At 47.2% G+C, this 18,205-nt stretch overlaps 1 protein-coding gene across 6 annotated transcripts in view; it reads left to right on the top strand.

Moving 5' to 3' along the window:
- The first annotated feature begins 18 nt into the window (after positions 1-18).
- The window catches only part of LOC128337527 (acyl-coenzyme A thioesterase THEM4-like), a 46,457-nt gene continuing 28,270 nt past the window's right edge, over positions 19-18,205 (top strand). For 2 of the 6 annotated variants that reach the window (XR_008312303.1, XR_008312304.1), the window contains exons 1-7: positions 19-1,004; positions 1,094-1,187; positions 3,709-3,896; positions 6,516-6,675; positions 8,718-8,877; positions 9,825-9,935; positions 10,628-10,752. Coding sequence is in view for 4 of the 6 variants with exons in the window: in XM_053278625.1 (XP_053134600.1) it covers positions 828-1,004; positions 1,094-1,187; positions 3,709-3,896; positions 6,516-6,675; positions 8,718-8,877; positions 9,825-9,935; positions 10,628-10,752; positions 13,337-13,395 (1,074 nt within the window). In the remaining 2 variants the exon portion in view is untranslated. Of the gene's footprint in view, positions 1,005-1,093; positions 1,188-3,663; positions 3,897-6,515; positions 6,676-8,717; positions 8,878-9,824; positions 9,936-10,627; positions 10,753-13,336; positions 15,919-18,205 lie in introns of those variants that run through there. The other 4 variants (XM_053278625.1, XM_053278627.1, XM_053278628.1 and 1 more) reach the window with 4 other exon arrangements.

Raw genomic sequence — 18,205 nt, 5'->3', positions numbered from 1 at the left:
GTTCCTTAGTCTTAGCAAAAACACCTGTAATTTCTCAAATACGAGGGCTGGGCTGAAACGGTAGAGCTGTTTTGCAAAAGGGAAAAAAAGGTCTGATGGGAATCGTGTCTCGGACATAGGAACAGCCCTGCTGCATCGGGTCTATGAAGTCCAGCACCCTGTTTCCCACACTGGCCTGCCAAATGCCTCTGGGAAGCCCCCAGGCAGGAGATGAAGTCATGACCCCTCTCTCGCTGTTGCTCCCCTGGAATATAGAAAGCTGCCTTCTGCCGTGTCAGACCTCCTGGTCCATCTCGCTCAAGATTGTCTACCCAGACTGGCAGCGGCTTCTCCAAGGCTACAAGCAGGAGTCTCTCTCTCTCTCTCTCTCTCAGCCCTCTCTTGGAGATGCTGCCAGGGCCGGTGTGTGGATCCTTGCCTCTGAGGCTGGAGGTGGCCTTGTGGCTAAGAGCCAGTTCGAGACCTGTCTTCCATGAGTTTGTCACAGCCCCTTTTAAAGCCGTCCAAGCTAGTGGCCAAGAATTCCGTAGACGATTGATGTGCTGTGTGAAGAAGTCCTTCCTTCTGTTGGCCCTAAATTTCCTGGCCAAGTCATGGAAGGAGTGGGATGCTCCAGGCAGTTTTAAACCCCAGGCGTCTAAATAAGGCGCAGCCGCGGTCTCCTCCCTGCACCGACCTTGCGTTGCTATGGAGACAAGGCGCGCGGGGGGGGGGGGTTCGGAAGCGCGCATGCGTAAAGCTCAAGAGGGCGGCTGCAAACACGTCCATCGTCCAGGCCGGTGTGTGTGGAGAAGCAGAAAGGGCGGGAGGCCCGAGAGGTTGCGCGCATGCGCAAGAGGCCTTCGGGTGGCTCTGAGGGCGGGAGTGCTAACTCGCGAGGGCGTCGTCCCTCCGTCGCCGGAAGTCAGGAGCCGGTTCCGTTTCCGCTTCCGAGAAGCAGCTGTGTAAGAGAGGGCGCCGCGCGAGGAGGGCTCACCTCACAGAAGGACGGGGCCAGGCTAGAGGTAAGCAAGCGGCGCTCTGGGCCTACATTTCTTTTATGGAGTCCATATTATTTTATTTTCTTACATTTCTATTCTGCTCTTCCTCCAAGGAGCCCAGAGTCCGTGTTTTATGTTTTTCTTCACAACAACCCTGTGAGGTAGGTGAGGCCGAGAGAGTCGTGGCTGGCCCAGAGTCACCCAGCAGTGAGTGTCGTGGCTGAAGGAGGATTTGGACTCGGGTCTCCCCATTCCTAGTCCAGCGCTCTGCTTCGGCTCTCCCTTTGGGTCCTGGGGGGGGTTGGTGGGTGATCTTAGGGCAGGGGTGGATTCGAACTTGTTGAACTATGATTCCCATCATGCCCAGCTGCAATTTGTGGTGGGCCAAGTTTGCCTAATGCTGCCTTTGGGTCAGTGACTGGTCAAAGGGGAAACTGCCATATACTGAGTCTGACCCTTGGTCTATCTAGCTCAGTATTGTCTGCACAGGCTGGCAGCGGCTTCTGCAAGGTTGCAGGCAGGAATCTCTCTCAGCCCTATCTTGGAGATGCTGCCAGGGAGGGAACTGGGAACCTTCTGCTCTTCCCAGAGCGGCTCCATCCCTTCAGGGGAATATCTTGCAGGGCTCACACATCAAGTCTCCCATTCATATGCAAGCCAGGGCAGACCCTGCTTAGCAACAGGGACAAGTCATGCTTGCTACCACAAGACCAGCTCTTCTCCCATAGATCAGATTTCCTTGGGGGGTATTCCTGATTGATTCTTAATATGTCATTAGCACTAACTATTAATTAGGAATAATGTGACAAAAAATGGTAATTATTGATGTTCAGAACTATTCTGTTATCTGCAGAAGGTTTCAGATTTCCTCCCTGGCATATCCATATAGGGATGAGAGAAACTCCAGCTTGTAACTTTGAAGAAGCTGCTGCCAGTCTGTGTACTGAGCTAGATGGACTAAGGGTCTGACTCTGTAGGGCAACTTCCCATGTTCCTAATTATCAATATTACAGTAGCACTAATGAATGAGGAGTGGGGGGGGGAGTTCTTAATTAGAAATGTCATTAGCAATACTGTATTTACCTGAATTGAAGATGGCTCTGAATTTAAGATGATCCCCTTAAAGAGTAGAGGTTACATAGAGGCCATACCTGCATTTACTTGAGAAGAACAGGACTCTGAATTTAAGATGACCTGCTAATTTCCAATATCAAAACACTTGGAGGGAAAAACTAGTCTTGGATTCGGGTGAATACAGTAGTGCAAACACATGACTTCCAGTCATTGGTATGAACTGTTCTCAGAAGTCTTTCAAGAGGCATCTGTTCACCAAGGCTTTTAACTGATAGTGTTTTGATTGTTTTTAATGTTGTTTAAAATATTGTTTTGAAACACTTTAAATTGTTGTGTTTTAAATTTCTTGTTTTTGTTTGTAACTAATGTTTTAATGTTGTTTTTTATCTTGTTGTAAACGGCCCAGAGATGTGTAAGTTTTGGGCGGTATAAAAATATGTAAAATAATAAAAATAAACAAACTCTTCTGTACATTGTAATTATGCATAATTACAATGTACAGAACTGTAGATTTGGTTAAAAGAATATTGTAATTATGCATAATTACAATCAGTAGTGTTGAGTATACAACTATATATATAATACATGGATAGAGTTGAAAAACAACTTAACAGGCTGGTCAGGTGGCTCCACATCCCAGAAATATGCACCCAGTCACTAAATAGATGTATTGTACAAAAAGATGATGGCAGTAGCAATAATTAGCAGAAACCAAATTGCAGTTGTATGTTTTGACTTCCACTTTCATCAGCAACAGATTTTTCAGAAGTTGTGTGCGCACAGTTTTTATGTGTACAGTGTGTATATATAATATACACACACACACGTATAGTGTTATTTGCAATTTGTTGTCTCCCACCTGAAAACCGCTTGTGGCAGTCAGCCTTTTTTTTTCATTTATTCTTTTAATGAAGTACAGCAGGGGTTCTCAACGTGTGGGCCTCCAGATGTTGCGGAACTACAACTCCCATTATCCCCAGCCGTAATGCCTGGAGATGATGGGAGTTGTAGTTCCGCAACATCTGGAGGACCATATGTTGGGAAATCCTTGAAGTACAGCTCCTTTGCACACGTTGTGCCAAGTCAATCGCTAATACTAGCAGTGGTCAGTTCGGTTTAATTCATAGGTTCACAGTGTTAACAGTAGCCCTAGCAATCTTACATTGGAAATCTTTATTCCAGGAACTTAAGGCTCTTTCTTGCGGGTAGGGGTTGTGGGGAAGTTTCAGCAGATTGCTGCTCGGTAGAGATCAATGGGTGGATCCCTTTTAGAGTTCCCTCTAACAGGTTCCCAGATGTTGTGGACTACAACTCCCAGAATCCCCAACCAAAGGCCACTGAAGCTGGGGGTTCTGGGAGTTTCTGTAGTGAACAACTTCTGGGAATCCCTGTTAGAGCGAACACAGATCCCTTTGGGCCTGTCACTCTCGCTCAGCATTGGCGATGCACATCTTGTGCAATAAGCAGTGGGAAATTTGGTCCTTAGCAATAATATGGGTTTTGTTGAGACACAGTGTAGTCATTTGTGGAGCAGTCATTAATCCCAGCTGAATTTTGCCAGATGGTGGCATCATTGCCAAAGCCTGAATATGCCAACTTCCCTTGGCAGGTGTATATTTTTGCATCAGCATTTCCTCAGGCCGAACATAACCAGCAAGAAGAGCGGCTGAAGCTGTTTCCCAACAGACGTGCAGCTCTGAAGCCTCCAGAATGCAGGGCGTGCTGAGGAGCTGCAGTCGGCTGGCCCAGGGGCGTGTATGTTGGACACACCCCAGTTGTGGTCCATGGGTTGCAGCATCTGAGAGGGTCTTGCTGCGTTCCACACCGCTGAGGAATACTACTGTGAGTACTGGGGGCAAAATATGATATTGCAAAATTATGATATTATGATATGAATTATGATAAATTGTGATAAAAATATGATATTTCAAAATATCACTTCTGTTTTTCTTCTCTTAATGGAATCTAAGAGGCTTTTGAGGTGAACATTTGTCCATCATAGTACCTGTTACAAGTCAATTTAATTCACCATTGTGGCTCTGTTCATACTTATACCCTGTCCCAGGGGTAACATAGGAAGCTGCCCTATACCGAGTCGGACCCTTGGTCCATCTAGCTCAGTATTGTCTACCCAGACTGGCAGTGGCTTCTCCAAGGTTGCAGGCAGGAGTTCGTCTCAGCCCTATCTGGAGATGCCAGGCAGGGGATGTCGAGCCTTCTGTATGCAAGCAGGCAGGTCCTCTTCCCAGAGCAGCCCCCTTCCTACAGGGGAAAATCTTACAGTGCTCACATATAGTCTCCCATCCAAATGCAAACCAGGGTGGATCCTGCTTAGCAAAGGGGACAATTCATGCTTGCTGCCACAAGGCTAGCTCTCCTTCCAACCTGTGGTCCACCAAATGTTGCTGAACTCTATAAAAAATAAACTCCATCATCCCCTGCAACTGCTTATTGTGGTGGGGGATGATGGGAGTTGTAGTTCAGCAGCAGCTCGAGGACCACCGGTTGGGAGCCCCTCCCCTGTCCTTTGGGGAGCTCAGTCCAGCACCCATGAAACTGATATTCCATTTTATCTTCACAACAACCCTGTGAGGTAGGCGTAGGGGAAGATGGCATAAGGTAGCCCAGTAAGCTTCATAGTTGAATGGGGCTTTGAATATGGGGTTTCCTGGTCTTTGGTTTTTGTCCAGTCTTCTAGCCACTGCATCACACACTGGCTATATATAACAAAATGGTTATAAGTTGATATAAATATATAAATATTTTTATATAATATATAGATAAATACCTATTCTTATGACAAAATTGATTGATGATGGATGGAGAGCCAGTTTTGTGGTAGCGAGTTGTCCCCTTTGCTAAGCAGGGCTTATCTTGGTTTGCATTCAGATGGGTGACTGGATGTGAGCACAGCCTGCAGTAAGAGAGTCCCTTTAGGAGATGGAGCTGGTGCTCAGTGGGAGAACATCTGCTTGGCATGCAGAAGGTCCCAGGTCCACTCCCTGGCAGCTTCTCCAGGTAGGGCTGGGGAAGGCTCCTGCCTGAAACCTCGAAGTGTCTCTGCCAGTCAGTGTGGACACTGCTGAGCTGGGTGGACCAAAGGTCTGGCTCTATATAAGGCAGCTTCCTATGTTAGGATCCGGAGGGACAAAACTATGCTTTGCACAGCACAGAACCCACTTATAGAATTCATGCAGTCATGGCCACTAGCTTGGATGGCTTTTTAAAAGGGATTAGACCTGAAAGAGGATAGAACAGGGATTCCCAGAGGTTGTTGACTACAGCTCCCAGAATCCCCAAGCAAAAGCCATTGCAGCTGAGGATTCTGGGAGTTGTAGCCAACAACCTCTGGGAATCCCTGTTAGAGGGGGACACTGAATAGAACTATGAAAAGGTGTAAGGCATAGCAACTAGGTGGAACCGCCCTGTTCAGAGGTAGAAGTCTTCTGACTAGTGGACACTGAGGGCGGAATTGGAGAGGGTTGTTGCCCATATACACTGTAATCTTCTTCTTCTTCTTCTTCTTCTTATTATTATTATTATTATTATTATTATTATTATTATTATTACATTTTATCTCCCGCTCTTCCTCCAAGGAGCCCAGAGCAGTGTACTACATACTTAGGTTTCTCCTCACAACAACCCTGTGAAGTAGGTTAGGCTGAGAGAGAAGTGAGTGGCCCAGAGTCACTCAGTAAGTCTTATGGCTGAATGAGGATTTGAACTCGGGTCTCCCCGGTCCTAGTCCGGCACTCTAGGCACTACACCATGCTGGCTCTTTGTTGGGGTCAGGGGGCTTCACAGAGGTGGAGAGCTGATCCTATGGTAGCAAGCATGAATTGTCCTTGCTAAGCAGGGTCCACTCTGGTTTGCATTTGAATGGGAAACATGTGAATGCTTTATTTATCGTTAAATCTGTATACCACCTTTCATTAAAACAATCCCAGGGCGGTTCAAAAAGAAAAATTAAAACAAGACTATAAAAATTACACAATTAAAATATTAAGCTAGAACTTAAAAATTTAAAATACAAGCACAATATAACCATACAAAATACAAAGCAGCAGCAGCAGTAGAGACAATCATAAGATATTTCCCCCTTGGGGATGGGGCCGCTCTAGGAAGAGCATCTGCATGCAGAAGGTTCCAAGTTCCCTCCCTGGCATCTCCAAGATAAGGCCGGGAGACCGGGGGTGAGCGGATCCTTATCATTTTCATCCGCTTAAATTAAAACCCTTACCAAAGCAGAAAGAATTTCCAAAGCCTGGTCACACAGCGACAGACTGATTCCATGCCGAAACTTCAGATGAACATACAGAAGAACTTCTGATGAGGGGAGAAGAGTGAAAGGGGGCTAGAATCGCGCTCTGGGAATCGAAACTCTCTCTTGGAGAGATCCAGGATTCTTCTGCTCCAGCATATCTATCTGCTGTTCTCACATGCGCTCTTCCTTTATTTCAGGTCCGGTTGTGTGAGGCCGGGCAAGCCAAGGATTATAGCCTCCCCAACTCTAGCTGGAGTCGGGAAATGCTGGATCAGTTCCACAAATTCATGGAGATGTCCAAAAATGGGACGTGGAAGAAACTGCCTTCTTATCGTAGCCTTGTGGAACATGGCACAGGCAAGAAGCTTTGCCTTTTCTTCTTCTTTTACTGTTAAAAGCTTTCCCTCCAGCCTCTCAGTATTACCCAGAATACTTTGGACATCTGGAACAAGAATTCTACTGGCAAGATGGGGTGTGAGGGCGGGGGAGAGGCAGAAGTTCAGGGAAGGGTGAGCTTATTGGCTGTTTAGTTAGACTGCAAGCTGGTCCCGTCCTAAAGCCTTTGGGAGGGTAACAGTTTAATTGTGTGCCCTGTTTCTCTCCATCCATCAAAAAGCAGTCATGATGGACCATAAGGGTTCAGGCCCTCTCTTGGGGCTGATGGATTCAGGGTGAAGGAAATTAAAATGTTTCATTTTCTAAAAGGAACAGAACTTATTTTTAATTGGGGGTTTTCTATGTTGCAACTATAATAAGTGAAGGGTGGTGGTTAGGATAAATACAACTATGTAAACTGCTCGGGGTTCTTTGGTGGAAGAGCAGAATATAAATACCATTTATTTACTTAGGCCCAGGGTCTAGGAGCAAGCAGTGTTCCCTCTAACTGGGATTCCCAGCTGTTGTGGACTAAAACTCCCAGAATCCCCAGCTGCAGTGGCTTTTGCTTGGGGATTATTATTATTATTTATTCGATTTCTGTACCACCCTTCCAAAAATGGCTCAGGGAGGTTTACACAGAGAAATAACAAACAAATAAGATGGCTCCCTGTCCCCAAAGGGCTCACAATCTAAAAAGAAACATAAGATAGACACCAGCAACAGTCACTGGAGGTACTGTGCTGGGGGTGGAGAGGGCCAGTTACTCTCCCCCTGCTAAATAAAGAGAATCACCACATTAAAAGGTGCCTCTATGCCAAGTTAGCAGGATTATGGGCGTTGTAGTCAACAGCTGGTAATCCCCATTAGAGGGAATATTGTTAGCAAGTCACCCCAGGTGTCATCTGCTGATCCTTTTGGATGACCTTTTCCTCCTGTCTATACCTACTAACTACCTCGTATCTGCAATTACACATGCGAAGCACGTATGCTACCATTAAGTTGTGGGCCCTCTGTTGCTATTGGCTGTGTTTACTATTTTAATATATTCTCTCTCTCTCTCTCTCTCTCTCTCTGGAGAAGATGTGGGAGTAAGAGAGACAACATGACCTTCTTAAATCTTGTTTGTTAAACAAAACACAATTCTTGCTTTTAAACAAAAAAGTGACGAGCCTTCCCCAGTAACACATGAAGCTGCTTTATACTGAGCTTGGACCATTGGCCTGTCTTGCCCAGCGCTGCCTACTCGGGCTGGCAGCAGCTGTCCGAGGCCTCAGAAAGAAGGTCTTTCCCAACTTTAGTACTTGAGATCCCTGAAACGAGAGAAGCGTCGACCTTCTGCATGCAGAACACGTGCTTCACCATTAAGCTGTGTCGCTCTCTTGTACTCCTTCCTTTTTCAGGGATTCTCAAAGTTGGGTCCCAAGATGTTAGTGGACTTCAACTCCCATAATCCCTAGCCCCAATGGCCTTTGGGTGGGGATTATGGGAGTTGAAATCCAATAACAGTTGAAGTTGAAGGCAGGAGAGCTGGTCTTGTGGTAGCAAGCATGACTTGTCCCCATAGCTAAGCAGGATCTGCCCTGGTTGCATATGGATGGGAGACTAGAAGTGTGAGCACTGCAAGATATTCCCCTCAGGGGATGAAGCCTCTCTGGGAAGAGCAGAAGGTTCCAGGTTTCCTCCCTGGCAGGATCTCCAAGACAGGGCTGCGAGAGATTCCTGCCTGCAACCTTGGAGAAGCCGCTGCCAGTCTGTGAAGACAATACTGAGCTAGATAGACCAATGGTTTGACTCAGTATATGGCAGCTTCCTATGTTCCTAAGTCCAAAAACATCTGGGGACCCAACGTTGAGAATCCCTGCTTTAGATGGTGAGTTGACAGTGTCAGTTTCATTCCTCTGTGCGATCAGGTTAATTATTGTGATTAATAATTATGTAACTATTGTGCGAGGGAATCGGGTGCTGAAGCCAGGAATCTCTGTTGCTGTCATTTATTTTTTTTCTTCCCCTCTCCTCCCCAGGGAAGAAAAGGAAAGAGTCCAAGGAAGTAAACACCCGTCTCTTCCTCAGAAACTTTGATACTGAAGGCGTGGGCTTTGAATACGTGATGTTTGTGAACCCGCTGGAGAAACGGATGGTGTCTGTTTTCCAGCTAGGTCCTTACCTGGAGGGACCTCCAGGGTAAGAACATAAGAAAGGTCCTACTGGATCAGGCCGAGGCCCATCCAGTCCAGTATCCTGCTTCTTGCAGTGGCCACCCTGGTGCATCCGCGAAGCCCACAAGTTAGGGGGAGAGAGAGAAGAGGGCAACTGCCCCCTCACCTCAGGGGCATGCCCCCTCTGATTCTGTCTGGAATATACAGCTATCCAGGCTTGTAGCTGTCGGTGAATGTCCATGAATGTGTCTAATCCCCATCATCACAACCGGTGGCAGTGAATTCTATAGTTTAACTACATGTTGCGTGAAGAAGTCCTTCCTTTTGTCGGTCCCGAATTTCCCAGAACTTAGCTTCAGTGGATGACCGCCAGGAAAATCCAGCTTGGAAAAATCCAGGAAAGGCCTTGTTTAAAAAAAACAAAACATGGTTTCATAGGAAGCTGCCATATACTGAGTCAGACCCTTGGTCTATCTAGCTCAGTATTGTCTGCCCAGACTGGCAGCGGCTTCTCCAAGGTTGCAGGCAGGCGTCTCTCTCAGCCCTATCCTGGAGATGCTGCCAGGGAGGGAACTTGAAACCTTCTGCTTTTCCCAGAGCGGCTCCATCCCTTAAGGGGAATATCTTCCAGTGCTCACACATCAAGTCTCCCATTCATATGCAACCAGGGCAGACCCTGCTTAGCTAAGGGGGCAAGCCATGCTTGCGACCACAAGACCAGCTCTCCTCTTCACTTTTGGTTTGCACAGACCCTGGATCTTGGATGCAAGTAAGCGAGACCTGATGAGGCAGGGAGTTAGCTAAGTTGGGCCCCTCTGCTGAGAAAATCCTCTCTCTCTCTCTCTCATTCCTTCCAAGCGCTGATTTAAAAGTCCCAGCCTCATGGCGTCCCCCCGGGATTGTGGGTTGTTTCTACACGGTTGTCTTCCTTTCTGTCTGCCTCATACCTTTCTCTCTCTTCCGGCTTCCCAGGCTTGCGCACGGCGGTTCCATCGCCACCATTCTCGACAGCACTCTCGGGGGCTGCGCCATCACTATTGTTGGCAAGGTGATGACAGCAAACCTAAATATCAACTATCGGAGGTAAGAGGTTCCCCCTTGTGCCTTGTGAAGCTGGAACTGGGATTTGAGCTGGCCCGTGAAGAGTTTAGGAGTGTTTGCACACCGGTGTTTGGACACCGTCGACAAGCCCTGGAGGGATGCTGGGCCAGGGATGGATAGGGCCAGTTGCTCTCCCCTTGCTAAATAAAAAGAGAATCATCTCTTTGAAAGGGGGCTCTTTGCCCAGTTAGCAGGGAGCATCTGCTAATGCCAGTTGGGAGCAGTCTTCCCTCTCACAGGGATTCCCAGAGGTTGTTGACTACAACTCCCAGAATCCTCAGCTGCCGTGGCTTTTGCTTGGGGGTTCTGGAAGTTGTAGTCAACAACATCCGGGAATCCCTGTTAGAGAGAACACTGGTTGGGAATCTTCTAAAGACCTAAACCAGCGCCCCGCCCCCCCAAGCATTTCGACCTGCTGTCTACCTCCAGTCTCTGGGTTTTATCTTGGCTTTCATGGGGATTCCAGTTCCTTGCCTCCTGTGTCCTACCACTTTGCTGCTTGTGTATATTTATTCTTTTTAATTGTATGTTTTGTTGTGATTATAGTCTGCAAGCCGCCCCTGAGCCGCCTTGTGCCGGAGGGGCAGGATGTCAAAGGGTTTAAATAAGAGGAGGCAGGTGGATCTTCAGCTGGCAGGCCGGCAATACTGACAAGCAGGTCTTTCCTCTTCCAGTCCGGTCCCACTGCGCTCGGTGGTCCTGGTGGACTGCAAACTGGAGAGCATAGAGGGGCGGAAGGTGCTTGTGTCCGGCCAGGTGCGGGGCACTGACGGGCAGACCCTTCATGCAGAGGCTACAGGTAAACGTCACCCAGTCATGTCTGTATATTCTGTGCTGACACATACGAGCCCCCCCTTGATCAGGGATCCACAAATAGAGGCTCTTCTCGCCAGCCAAGCATTATTTGTAGTTGCCACCAATCCCCTCCTCTCCCCTCGAATCCTTTTCTGGCACTCAGGCAGAGGGCTGAGGAAAAGAAGCAGGCCTTCTGTCATTTGCCCTGGGATCTGGAGATGTTAAGCAACGGGGGAGGCCTCTCCAACCGCTCAGAAAGGATTCCTGCTGCTTCCGACCTTCTCCAAGATGTCAGTGGAAACGGGACCTCTGGGGAGGAGATCTGTTATGTTGTGTGTCCTGCTCACTAGAGGGCTCGGGGCGCTTGCCACTGGCAAGTGGATCTGTAGATGCCTGCCCTTGATAGTTCAAGGTTTGGCCACCGCGATCTGTGCTCCAGAGACCCCAGCAGTGCTCTTGAAGGGCTGGCATCCTAGGCGTGCAGGGAGGCCTCTCGCAGACCAGGTTCACAGGCCTGAGAATCAAGGGCCAATTCCTTTTTGAGGGAGGTCCCTAGCTCAATAGGAGAGTCTTTCCTTTTCATGCAGAAGGTTCTAGGTTCAATCCCTGGCAACAGCTCCAGATAGGACTGGGAAATAATCCTGCCTGCAGGGCAGCTGCTAGTTGGTGGAGACAACTCTGAGCTAGGTGGATCAATGGTCTGACTCGGTAGAAAGCAGCTTCATCATGTGTTTGACTGCCCCTTTAGTCTCTTCTTTGGACTCGGAACAGCCCTGCTGAAGGCTTAGGAACATAGGAAGCTGCCATATACTGAGTCAAACCATTGGTCTATCTAGTTCAGTATTGTCTTCACAGACTGGCAGCAGCTTCTCCAAGGTTGCAGGCAGGAATCTCTCTCTTAGCCCTGCCTTGGAGATGCTGCCAGGGAGGGAACTTGGAACCTTCTGCTCTTCCCAGAGTGGCTCCATCCCCTTGAGGGGAATATAATCTTCCAGTGCTCACACATCAAAGTCTCCCATTCATATGCAACCAGGGCATACCCTGCTTAGCTAAGGGGACAATTCGTGCTTGCTTAGCCCAGTTGCTAATCCCTGTTCAGGAACTGTGTGGAACCCTGCTTAACAAATCTGTTCACCTGTGTGGTAGTCCGAAATCCATGGTAAGGTTCGACAGAGAACATTTTGTTAATGGTGCTTTAGTAGTAAAAAAAAAATAAAAACTTAAATCCAACTTGGGTTCCTAAAACCTATGCCCATTGTAGAGAGAGAGAGAGAGAGTGAGTCAGTGTGTGTGTGTGTTTGTGTTTGTGTTTAAATAGAACTCTTGAGATACTTTGGTGACCAGAAATGGTTTGCCTTTGCTCCAACCAACCCATTCAAATAATCTTGAAATTGTTTATAGCTACCTGGTCATTCTGTGGGTTGTTATGCTGTTTAGTAATTGTTTTATATTTGTTTGTCATTTGTGTGTTCTGTTTGCCAATTGCCCTTGTAAACGTTTGTGGCGGGGAAACCTCCAAAAGAAAAACATGTTTGGAGGAGGAGGAGGATGGTGAAAGGAAGAACATCAGATCCTGAGTTCTTGCTCAAACAGTCTGAGCTCTCGCTCATATTGACAATTGGGTGAGAATGGGGCAGGGGAGAAAAGAGGGGGCAGGAAGTTAGGACCAGCTCTGTCCACCTATGAGCCCTGCTCTAACAGTGTGCAGGAGCATATGAGTTTGCATCCTCCCTCCACTAGGGGGCAGCAAAGACGCACCCACTGTGGAGTTGCCAAGATTGCAGTTGCTTGGAGAGAGGCTGCTTTTTAGCTTGCTGTTCTGGGACACCACTGTTGGCTGGGGCTTTAAAGGACGAGGTCCCAGATTCAGATCTCATCACTAGAAGCGGAAGGTCCCGGGTTCAATTCCTGGCCTCTCCACTGGAAAGGATCTCAGGCCAGCAGCACTGAAAAATACTTTGGAGGGTTTCAGCCAGTGTAGCTGAAGCAATGGTCTGACGTGGGATAAGGTAGCCTCTTATGTTTTTGTTGCCTGTCCTGCTCCTGTTCCTACAACGTGGGGCCGATTACAGGTTCAGGAACAGCACTGGCTAAATATTCGGTGAAGCCAGACACAAAACAAAATTCTCTTCACAGCTCACGTCTGTGAAAACTCTGTCACAGTCTGTCTGAAAACAAGGTCTTAAAGCATTTCTGATCAAGACAGGAAAAACGTTCTACATTCATAGGCAGGAGCATGTGTTGGCCCACAGAATAATGCATTGGTGTTTTTTTTCTTGAAATTCCTACGTATTGTTCTATGCACGCTCTTTTTTAAAAGAAAAATTATATCTAGATGCCGGCTCAATTTATTCCTATGTATTTATTTTGCTGCTTTGCTTTTGTCAACTCGGCACTGCATTAAATAAGTCCATCCTGTTCTTCAGTGGTTCAATGAGGAGTTTATTTCCTGCAAGGATTCCTGGAGATATCTGTTGGCCAGCTTGGCTCAGCTACTGACTTCAGTGTCTCCCCTCAAACTGGGCCTCTATGCATATCCAAATTGAACCTCACCTGTTGACCTCTTTCCCCCTTCCCTTGGTTTTTAGCTCTGTTCATTAAACTGGAATCGAAGAAGCTCCCCCAGCCGCCAGCCAGTTCCACGTAACCCTCCGGAGTTCGCCTGAAGGACCCAGAATTTCTCCTGGGTTCTTTTGAACAAAGCCATATGCCTTGCTTGGGTGCCTCGTCTTTTGGGGACCACGAACTGCGAAACGATTGAGTCGCTCTTGTGATTTGCATGCCTTGACAAAGGAGCATTCCCTTTTACCCATTTTGAACCCCAGTGTGCCTCTTTCCTAGACCAGCTGATATTGGCCTGGGGCTAGTTTTTTGTTACACAGACTGAGCAGTACTATATTTTGGCTTGTATTGTGGAGGCCTAGCCTCTCTGACATATTATGTTTCAGGTCAGGTGGCAGGGTGTAGTTGACTATTGCTAAGCTGACCATGGTTGACCCAAGCCAAGGGTTCTCTGCAATGTCTGAGGGATACATACATCATCTCCCACTGTATGGTTGACAAGCCCTCTCATCTCCTTCAGAAACAGGCCTTTTTCAGGAGGATTGACCCAATTTCTGCCTTTTGGAAGGACACTAAGAACCAAGAAGATGCTTCTCATATGTATATCTCTATGAGCGTACAGAACAGCCAGTTCTTCCTGAACAAATTATTTGAACTTTTAAAAACAAAAACCTGCTCAACCTGATTCAGGCCCTTCCGGAATGGAGAAGAAGTTGGCCGTGGTACTTAAAGGAGAAGTTTCGCCTAGATTTTGCTATGTGTAGAGGAAAAACCTAAAAAAAAAGTAATATATTAAGTGGATTTGTATATTGGTATTTGAGTGTAATTTAAGTTAATGGAATTGCATTACAAGAGTGAAAAGGATTCTTCTGCAAGAATGCTCCGAAGGAGCTAAGGGAAACGTCCAACATGCACCTTCTATATCGGAAACTCCACTTTTTCTAATGGATGTTGCTCAGCCACACTCACTCACTCACAAAGTGTGTGCCATGTATTCCAAATGACAATTGTGGGGAAGTTCTTCCAACCCTTACTGCCTGCTGAAGAGGACGCATTCTTCTAGAAGGTTCTAGCCTCAGAAAAGCCAAACTAGTATTCTTGCCAATGTAGTATCCATATGGGTTTGTTTACATGCTGTCCTGTTCAATGAGTTTGCACGTGAGGACAGACTCTCCTGAAATCCTTCTGTGCTTACTCGTTCTTAGAATCATACTCCTTCCTCCCTCTGCAAGCAGAGGCAAAGAACGACAGGATCATTTGGGATATAGCACAGCGCCAGGGTTGAGTTCTGGCTTCAGGTGGTGTCCCTGAGCCTTCAGAATGCACGTATTCCACCCCACTGCCAAATTTCCAAAATAAACAAGGATTTGAGCCTCTGCTTTATGTCCGAACTGACCCGGACTGCAATTATCGGTTGGCAGAGGTCAAGGAGAGGGAGGTAACTTCAGCATAGGAAACGACAGTATTTTTGTTCCATCAACTTACTGGGAAGCATTTTAAAAAATAAATATTTCTTTAAATTATATAATGAATAAAGGAAAGATACATCAAAAATGTCCAGAATACAAGAGAGATCTAACATTACATATTGTCATCAACATTGGAAAAAGGAGAGAAACAACAACCTCTTCCCTCCCTTCTCACCGCAAATAATTTGGTAATTGAATAAAAGAAGCAACCTTACATTTCCTAAGTACAGATAAAAGTAGAAAAGAACCTCTTCTATTAAAAAAAATTGCCATTAACAAGAGAAAAGTAAAAGTAAGGCCTATATATTTATATTAAAAACGACTTTCAAAAATAAGAGAATACAAGTATACAAATAATTCAAACAATATTCTTATAAGAGATATAAAGGATAAGTTAGAAAGAAATATCAAACACTGGATATCTATAAAACCTATTCTATTTAAAAAAAATAAAGTAAATATGGGGGAGTGGGAGGGGCATTCCCTGCACGGCTCTTATTAATGTGGTATTCTGCCCTGCTAATTGCGGGATGTGGCAGTTTCCAAGGGGGGTGGGGTGTGTCTTGGATTAGAGGGGAAGAGCAATTCTCTCTATTCAGGAACAGGGAAAGAGGAACTGTTGCTGTTCAGTCCAGTGGCTATCTCTGGTGTTTGCTTTGTGTGAGCCCTTTGGGGACGGGATTTTCTGATTCCTTTTCCTGTATAACCTCCTCTTGTTAAAGAGCAGTATATAAAATATCGAACTATCATGATGGATAATCATGGCGTGCCAAGGCACACCTGTTCTCTCGGGCTTTAAACTGAAATTAATTTTAAACTGTTTAAAATTGTGTTAATCCCATGAAATTGTGTGAACGTTTTATTCTGTGAATGGTTTTTTGTTTTGTTTTTTGGCTGTTGTATATTTGTGTTGTGTACACTGCCTAGAGACACACCTATCAAGTGATTAATTGATTTTAATTTAATTAATTAATCAAGAGATGACTTTGCTGGACTAGCGAGCCACTCTTCTTGTCTAGACCTGGTGCAGACAGAACAAGGAGCGATTAGCCCCTTACAGACTGGCTGTCTGTTCCCTTGTCTGTGGTCCTTGAAAAGAGATTTGCTGAAATAAAGGCCTATTTGGGGAAGGAATAAAACCTCATGTGTGGTTCCTGTGTTGCTTTGAGTCTTCCGCAGAGGACATGGGGACAGCCACATTTTGGCTGGAGCAGCAACTCGTCTTAAAAGGGGGTATTTCCCCCCCCCCCCCCCCGCCATGAGAAAGTTCCTTAGTCTTAGCAAAAACACCTGTAATTTCTCAAATACGAGGGCTGGGCTGAAACGGTAGAGCTGTTTTGCAAAAGGGGAAAAAAGGTCTGATGGGAATCGTGTCTCGGACATAAGAACAGCCCTGCTGCATCGGGTCTATGAAGTCCAGCACCCTGTTTCCCACACTGGCCTGCCAAATGCCTCTGGGAAGCCCCCAGGCAGGAGATGAAGTCATGACCCCTCTCTCGCTGTTGCTCCCCTGGAATATAGAAAGCTGCCTTCTGCCGTGTCAGACCTCCTGGTCCATCTCGCTCAAGATTGTCTACCCAGACTGGCAGCGGCTTCTCCAAGGCTACAAGCAGGAGTCTCTCTCTCTCTCTCTCTCTCAGCCCTCTCTTGGAGATGCTGCCAGGGCCGGTGTGTGGATCCTTGCCTCTGAGGCTGGAGGTGGCCTTGTGGCTAATAGCCAGTTAGAGACCTGTCTTCCATGAGTTTGTCACAGCCCCTTTTAAAGCCGTCCAAGCTAGTGGCCAAGAATTCCGTAGACGATTGATGTGCTGTGTGAAGAAGTCCTTCCTTCTGTTGGTCCTAAATTTCCTGGCAAAGTCATGGAAGAAGTGGGATGCTCCAGGCAGTTTTTAGAAAGGTCCAGAAAAGCTGGGGTGGGTGGGTGGGTGTGTGAGGGAGAGATATAGGGGAAGCAAGTAACATGGGTCCTAGTTCCCAGCAAGAAGATGACCACTTCCTGGCACTCGAGGCTGTAACAGCCTATCAGCTAACAAACTAGAGAGGCCTCTCCCCATAAGTCAAAACCTTCACACCAAGGGGCCTTGAATGTCAACCCAAAGTGTGTGTGTGCATATGGGGGGGCTTTCTCTGAAGTAACCTGGTCAGGTTTAGCGGAGCCTGCCTGTGGATGGCCCAGTCTAGATCTCTGAACTTAAATTCCCTGCACTGTCACTGAAGAATTTACACTGTGATCCATGGCTCTGGTGCAGGGATTCTCAAACTTGGGTCCTCAGGTGTTATTGGACTTCAACTCCCATAATCCCCAGCCTCAGTGGCCTTTGGCTGGGGGTTATGGGAGTTGAAGTCCAATAACATGATCTGGGGGCCCAACGCTGAGAATCCCTGGTCTACACTGACCAGCAGCTCTCCAAGGTTTCCAACAGGCCTTTTCCAACCTTACCTGGAGATGCTGCCAGGGATTGAACCTGGGATCTTCTGCTTGCAAAGCGAATACTCTACCAGTGAGCTGCAGCCCCCTCCCCACTATACACTAGAACAGGGATTCTCAACGCTGGGCTCCCAGTTCTTGGACTTCAACTCCCATAAACCCCAAACAAAGGCCACTGGGGCTGGGGATTATGGGAGTTGAAGTCCAACAGCATCTGGGGACCCAATGTTGAGAATCCCTGCACTAGAACCTAAGAACAGCCCTGCTGGATCAGGCCCAAGGAGGCCCATCTAGTCCAGCATCCTGTTTCACACAGGGGCCCTACCAGATGCCTCCGGGAAGCCCACAAGCAAGCAGTAGGGCTCTGCTGCTACTATTTTTTCTACCGCTACCACCATCAATAACAAGGAGGCTGGACCATGAACCAAAAGGCACTGGTTCAAGGTTCACTCTGCCACAAGCTCACTGGGTCGCCCCGAATGCAGACAGTATATGGATGTCACCTTGACCATATTTTGAACATGGGCAGGTGCACAACTGACCTTTCTGTAATTCCAGATTCTGCTCCAAGAAAGGCAAGTGTCAGGGTTATTGAGCGGGGGGTGGGGGAAGCTTTTAGGAGAGGCCAGGCAGAACCCCTCATGTCTTTCCCCCACCCTGTCCCTTCATACCCTTTTCTGATGTATCCCTTTCCCCCTGTCCCTCCCTACCTTTTCCAGTTGTGTCTCTTTCCCCGTCCCTTCCACCCCGTCCCTTTTTCCTTCCCCCATCCCTTCCTACCTCTTCCTGTTGTGTTCCTTTCCCTGTCCCTTTTTCCTTTCCCCGTTCCTTTCTACCTTTTCCAGTTGTGTCCCTTTCCTACTGTCCCTTTATACCCCTTCCTGTTATATTCCTTTCCTGTCCCTTTTTCCTTCCCCTTGCCACTTCCTACCCCTTCCTGTTGTGTCCCATTCCCCGTCCCTTCCTACCCCTCGTAAAACTCTCGCAGGTTTCCATAA

This window comes from Hemicordylus capensis, chromosome 14 (genome assembly GCF_027244095.1).
Source record: "Hemicordylus capensis ecotype Gifberg chromosome 14, rHemCap1.1.pri, whole genome shotgun sequence".
Taxonomy (NCBI): Eukaryota; Metazoa; Chordata; class Lepidosauria; order Squamata; family Cordylidae; genus Hemicordylus; species Hemicordylus capensis.
This window is presented reverse-complemented; position numbering and strand designations above follow the sequence as displayed.